Source organism: Zea mays, chromosome 10 (assembly GCF_902167145.1).
Source record: "Zea mays cultivar B73 chromosome 10, Zm-B73-REFERENCE-NAM-5.0, whole genome shotgun sequence".
NCBI lineage: Eukaryota > Viridiplantae > Streptophyta > Magnoliopsida > Poales > Poaceae > Zea > Zea mays.
The window spans coordinates 8,618,943-8,626,099 of NC_050105.1; the positions used below are offsets into that span (position 1 = coordinate 8,618,943).

The window sequence follows — 7,157 nt, forward strand, 5'->3', positions numbered from 1 at the left end:
AGACAGGAATATCAAAAACCCTAAATAGTGCTACGCGATGGCGAATTTAAACATCTAGCGGCGAGGCGTTGAATAATTTCATACGAAAATACTAGTTATCGATATATGACTACGCGCAATAATTACGCTCCTCTAGATTAAACGAACCTAACGTAAACATCACGAGCAACAAACTATACACCTTTAATATAATTAGCCTAAACATAACTTATCAGCTAATTAATTAAATTCTAAACTTATCCTTCGTTTTATAAATTGTACTATATCGCTCACAAAGAACTATTTAAATTTTATTTTACTTCTCACATAGTATACATGTCAACAATTACTCAAACATTTCTTTATCGTAAATACATACACATCTTTATAAGTGAGTAAAATATTTTATCATCACACATGCCTACTAATATTCTACTCGGTACACTAATTCAGCTAATTAACCAGAATAGCGAAATAACTCGCCACAACTGAATCTGGCTCGATAATCGCAAGAACCGCGAAGTTGACGAGAGTTTCGTGACTCACGCAATTTATCGAGCACCTAATGAACATCACACTAGCACATTAATTTATTCAACGATCGAACTATTCTGAATAATTCATCAGCTTACCGTTTCAACAGCTGACTCGAATCCGCGGGATCGATAGTGATTTTCCGATTTCAATAATTTGCCGAGCGCTTGGTAGGTGCCACACGAACTTCACGCACACCACCATCCAATCTTTGGACATCTTCTCTTGGGAATTCTTTTGTCCGTGCGATCACAATTCAGAGACATCACGTAGAGACCGACATCGAGACGGGGTGACCGAACGACGACAGCAAGATAAAGGTTGGAGACGATCGGATATCAGCGACAAACACTAGAGTTTTACAACGGTATAGGACGGGTGCAGAGACTGACAGCAGGGAACTTTGTGATGGCAGCGACGCTCGACGGCGTTGTGGTTTTACGACAAGACAAAGTCAAGCACACTGGACGACACGAAGATGTTGAGAAGGAGACGACGGCCACGAGCAGCAAACAACGACCACGGCGAGCCGCCACCAAGCAAACTGCTGTAGATGACTGAGCACGAGCATCAAGCACTCAGCTGACGGACAGAGCCCACGTCGGGTTGACAAAAGGAAGACGCACGACGCGCGATGAGGGGAGCAGGCGATGCCCGGCGTTGGGGCAGGGCCGAGCGGTCAAGCGCCAGCAGAGGGAATCGCCATGGCGAACGCAGGGGCGAGCCAGGAGCTGCGCGGCGGGGGAAATCAGGGGACGCGCAGGAGCTCCAGGGCTGGAGAAAGCTTCCGGCTGATGGAAGGAGGAGCGCTCGACTGGGCGCTGTACGGTGGAGGAGTTCGGCTGAGAGGAAGAAAAAGCAGCGCGCAGAGAAAACTGGGAGCAGGGCAGTTCGAGCGCCGTCCGAGCAGGGGCCAGGGCGCGGCCAGAACGGAAGTAGGGAAGAGCTCCGCGTGCCGGAGGAGCGTGCGGCCATGGATGAGCAGAGCAGGGGCTGGGGACGCGCGCGCACAGGAGAGGAACTCGGCCACCATAGGAGAGGGAGGCAGGGCGCTGGATCCGAGCCAGGGCGACGAGGAAGCTCCACGGCGAGCTGGACCGAGCCAGGGAGAGAGCTCCGGACGGACGCAGCGAGCAGAGGGCAGGGCGCGGCGTAGGGGATGAACACCGACGAGCTGCGCGGCTGGGGAAGATGGAATCGGCCAGGGAGAAGAAACTCCATGGCACACGGAAGAAACGGTCGGCGCGCAGGGATAAGAACAGCGCGTGGTCAGGAAAATCAGGGAGGCTCCATGGCGCGGTGGCCATGGCCAAACAGGCCGGGAGCGCCGCGAGCTGGGCAACGGCACAGGTGAGCAGAGAGCACGGCGCTCGGCATGGGCAGGGAGGAAGAAAGCCAGGCGCGGCAGGGAATGAGCCGAACGCTGGGATATTTGTCCAAGGAGCGTGAGAGGATCAGGGCGCGTGGAGAGAAATGGAGGTCGTGGCTGAGCAGCGAGAAGTGCGTTCCCTAGAAAAAAATCCTCGAGATAAACCGTCGGAGATAAGCTATGTCCGACGGCATTAACTTATCTCCGACGGTTTTAAGCCGTCGAGGATAACGCGTCGGAAATAGCATTATGTCCGACGACAGCCGTCGGACATAGCCTATGTCCGACGGCCCTATCGAACCGTCGGAGATAAGGTGGCGTAACCGTTTTACCCGCTGCCTGGGCCCACGGCTGTTATGTCCGACGGTTTTAAGCCGTCGGACATAACATATACTTATGTCCGACGGCCTACACTAAGCCGTCGGACATAACATTTTTCAGAAATTGCACAAAAATCTGAAATTTAAAAAATCTGACATTTGCAAATACAAAACAGATTTCATACACATATACACATTCACATTCACAAATATACTCACATAAGTATACACATTCACAAATATAATCACATAAGCATTCACATTCACAAAATTTAACATAACAAAATAGTTCCAAATAGTTGCAACAAGTGTTTACATAAATATAGTTGTCCAAACTCCAAACATATTCGACGGATAGGCTTTCACATGAAAGGTTACAACAAGTGTTTTACATCATTATCACTCATATCCATCGCCACCTCCTCCAGCTGGACTATGCGTGCTGAAAAGATTGTTCACCCACGAATGTGTTGTGTCGTCCTGACCAGACCCATCTCCAGGTGCGACAACTGAAGTGGGTGGTGTCTGAAATCCCTATAACACAAGCACATGAAATAGTAACCACTCAGTTGTTCATTTAAACACATAAGACATCTATGAACATGTCACACACGCATATGTGTACATACCATAAGGAATTGTGACGGAGGCGGAGGCGGTGGTGGAGGCGCCAACATTGGCAGTGCAAAGTCCGGAGGCGGCATCCCATATGTCGGCATCGGGACGCCCGCTTGTTGGGCTAGTTGCTACAAATTATATACAAGTCATTGTTGAGCAAACAAGATACACATCAAGTGTTTTGCAAAATAAGCTACAAAATGTTACTTCAACTTACCGAGAGAAGAGCTTGATTTTGGGCCTGGAGGCTTGCATAATACTCGTCCCTCTTCTTCTGGTACTCGGCTTGTTGTCTCTGGTATTCAGATTGTTGCCTCTGGTACTCCAATTGTTCCCTCAAGACTGGTTGATGGTACTCTGCCTGTTGACGCAACACCGCAAGCTCTATCTCATGGGCTGCTGATCGTGAACGGGACGACTGTGAAGACGACGATGTGGATTGTCGTCCACGGTGTCTCAGCTCTCTGGAATCAATCGTAGAATCAAAAATACCCAACCTACAAGAGTGAACCATGCACTTAGTATAGTAACTCATGGCTCAGTTGAATCGCAAGCATATGATGACAATTTTGAAAACCAAATCAAATAATCTCACCGTCCATGGGCTTGTCCTCCTGCACTAGCATATGCTGCCTGAGGGTCGATTGGCTGGCTCCTCCAATCGTACTCCTCCCCATGGTGTTGAACCATCTCCTGCCCATACGAAGCCTGGAGGCAAACAATATCAAATATAAGTGCATAACCCCTATGCCATTGCAAACAATATCAAACACATAATAGAGTATCAAAAACTCACTAGACGGTCGGTGGCCGTCTGAGTGCATAACACATCAGGATTCTGAGGATCAGAACCCCTATGGCCTTGCATATACACCTCCACATCCGTGGGCGTACGGCCGGATTTGACTTCCTGTACATAAAAGTTATATTGACACATTTCTATGTAATTCAAAGTTACGACAAACTGAGACTTACCATTCGCTTAGCCAAGCGCACATGACCATCACCGCCGTAGTTGTGGAACGACTCAGTTCCACGGTTTCCCCTGTTCCTTTCGGAAATGGCACGAAACTCAGGGGAAGCCCACCATCTGCACAATGCCCGATAACCGTCTGATCGGGTGGCCATCCACGGCACCGACACCTACATGGATTTTTTTAAATAAAGCAAGCAAATACATGGCTTCGTGCGATATGAGAGGCAACAACCTGTTTACCTCTAGGTATTGCTCCTCCGTCAAGTAAATTGATGACCACTCGGCCTTTGTATTTGGCATCGGTTGATCATCAGCATTTGCTCTGTACCATGCCTTTATAGCCTGAATTCGTGCATAGTACATTGCATCTGCAACGACATCGTTCGCGTTATACTCAAACACGTAACGAGCGTTCATATCATATGATCCATCGTCCGGCAACTTGTACCGTTTCTGCAAAAACCATAGTGTTATCATAAAAGCAAACATATATGGAATAACTAAAATAGTATAAACAAGTCATACCCAGAATGCATCCCAAACTAGTGCCTGTGTGTTGCCAAACGTTCTACAGACACCATAGCGATAATGCTCCCAAGTGGTGGCGGGGACAGACTCGCCAGTAGGCAAAGTCACAAGACCAGGCCAGTGCAGACGAACAAGATTACCAAGAACCATGTTCACCTGCCTGTAGTGTCCTGTGCCTGTGAACGAGTCGTCGATCCAAGTCCTGCAAACAGAAATCAATGTAGAAATTAAAACATAACTTTCAATAACATTTAAGCAAAGATATGTCACTCACTTTCCACTAGGCTTTATCAAAACCCAAGATTCGGGTGGAAGCTCTGGAGGTGGTCCAACAAAATGCAGCTTCCTCGTTCTCTTAACTCGAGAAGTTCCAGACCCAGCTGCAGAATCTCCACCAGCCCCAGAATCCCCAGCCCCAGAATCCCCACCAGCGTCGTCTCCAGCATCATCTCCCACATTATCTCCACCATCATCTTCAACATCATCTCTTGCATGATCCTCTACCACTGGTTCCTCAATTTCAGCATCCTATGAAACAAATAACTTACATCATACAATATTAAGTAACTCAAATAATGTAATTTAACAACTAACTTACATCTTGTGGAGGCAAATGTTCTGCCAGCGCTCTCCGTCTGCTCATGGTAGAACCTGTGCCCTGAAAAACTGAATCCTCACCCCTCGAGCTGCTCCTCGAGCTACTCCTCGACCCAAGCAAACTACGAGCTAAAGACTTCATTTTCTTTGACATCCTATTTTAACAAAAACAAGTTAGTACATAAATCGACAATAAAATAATAAAATATGCAATAAAATCATAAAATATGCAATAAAATCATGATCCATACTCGTCAATCGTAATTGTAATCAAAATCAGGATCTAGTTGCTTTCGTCGATTTAATGGACGCCAAGTAGCTTTCTTCTTTCTCGTCACTCGTTTTCTTTTTGGAGGAACCTCTACATCATTTTGATCGCCTAATAAAGATTCTTCCAACATTTCAGTTTGTACATTAAACGTGCTTGTAAGTTCTTCGTCTTGGAAAATCTCAGCAGCCCCCACTTCCTGCTCGATTTGACTTTCAACATAACCAGCATCACCAGGAGCATATAGTCGTTCACGAGGATTAACTTTGTACACTACCCTCCAATCAACCAAACCGTTTTTCTTAGATGGATATGTCATATAATACACCTGCTCGCATTGGTGGGCAAGGATTATAGTGTCGTAGCCTTTTAATCTATCGTTGTGTTTGACTTCCACCATGCCATATTGATTTTCTCGCGTTGTATTTGGAGACAACCAATCACAATCGAAGAACACCACTTTGAGTTGTTTATCTCCAAAAAACTTGTACTCGATTATATCATTAATGACTCCATAATAATTAGTCACCTTCCCTTCATCATCGACAGCTCTAGTTACAACTCCGGAGTTTGTCGTGGCTGCTAGAGGATGATCATCTTCGAACCTTGTGGAACGGAATCTAAAACCATTGACATCATACCGACCATAACGTCTGCCAGTTACTGCTCCTAGGGATAATTGTCGAAGGTCCGGGTGTATATTGTCATTTTTATCTACATAATCTCGAAACCAACACAAGAAATTAAGTCCCCCATCTTTTCCCTCTCGACGAATCTGGTCACGTTCACAGCCAGAGATGCAATTTTGAGAATCAAATTCCCTGTTAGTACAAGGAAACAAACCTTTTAGTATCACAACAAAAATTCTAGCGGCAATGACTAAAATAAAGTTTACACTTACAGGAGAAACTGACTCATCTCTTCCATGTTGTTATACATGTAGAGTAAAGCAGTCTTCCATTCGTCGTTGGTGAAACAGTATGTTGTGCCGGGTCCTACAGTTTTGCCCCTCCATTGAAAAATTTCAATATCACTAATAGGGGGCTCGTCGACATGATACTGCAACGTATGAGCATTGACATTGTGTTCCTCTGCAAAGTACAGGCCCGTGAACGATGCTATCTCTTTGTATTTGAATTCTTCAGCGATGCACCCTTCAACTTATCTCTTATTACCAACCATTGCACGTAGCTTCTTTAGTGTACTTTCGATATGATACATCCATCTATATTGCACAGGACCTCCTACCTTAGCTTCGTATGGTAGGTGAACAAGTAGATGTTGCATCGGATTGAAGAAACCTGGTGGAAATATTTTTTCAAGTTTGCATACCAAAATCGGTATTTCTTGCTCAAGCTTCTCCATCATCTCTTTCTTTATTTCTTTGGCACAAAGATGTCTATAAAAGTAGCTTAGCTCCGCTAATGCTTTCCAGACATCATTTTTTACAAAACCACGAAACATAACAGGAAGGAGTCTTTCCATTATTATGTGGTAGTCATGACTCTTCAACCCAGAAAACTTGCCCGTCTTCAAATTCACAGACCTTCTAAAGCCCGCGGCGTAACCATCTGGGAACTTTAAGTTTTTCAACCATTTCATCAATTGTTCCTTCCTTTTAGGTTTAATACTAAAAGGAGCACGTGGCTTCTTCTGATTCTCTCCTATCTCCATAGTTGGTCTTCTACAGATTAAGGCCAAGTCTTTCCTTGCCTTAGGGTTGTCTTTTGTTTTGTCGGTGATATTCATGCAAGTGCTGATAATGCTTTCACCCATATTTCGTTCCTGGTGCATGACATCAATGTTATGCATTAGAATCAAGGCTTTCATATAAGGGAGTTCCCATAGACCACATTTGTGAGTCCAATTATGCTCGGTTCCATAACCTTCAAAACGATTTCCATGTTCGTTTAGTTTCAAATCATTAAGTCTCGCGAGAATCTCTGGACCACTTAGACGCTTGGGTGG

The 7,157-nt window shown here is 45.5% G+C and overlaps 1 protein-coding gene across 1 annotated transcript; it reads right to left on the reverse strand.

The window, feature by feature from the left end:
• Positions 1–532: 532 nt before the first annotated feature.
• Positions 533–1,904, reverse strand: LOC100502370 (uncharacterized). The gene has a single exon (NM_001196848.1). It carries the CDS (start codon positions 1,818–1,820, stop codon positions 1,092–1,094), a length of 729 nt encoding a protein of 242 aa, NP_001183777.1. The 5' UTR covers positions 1,821–1,904; the 3' UTR covers positions 533–1,091.
• Between the last annotated feature and the right edge of the window lie 5,253 nt (positions 1,905–7,157).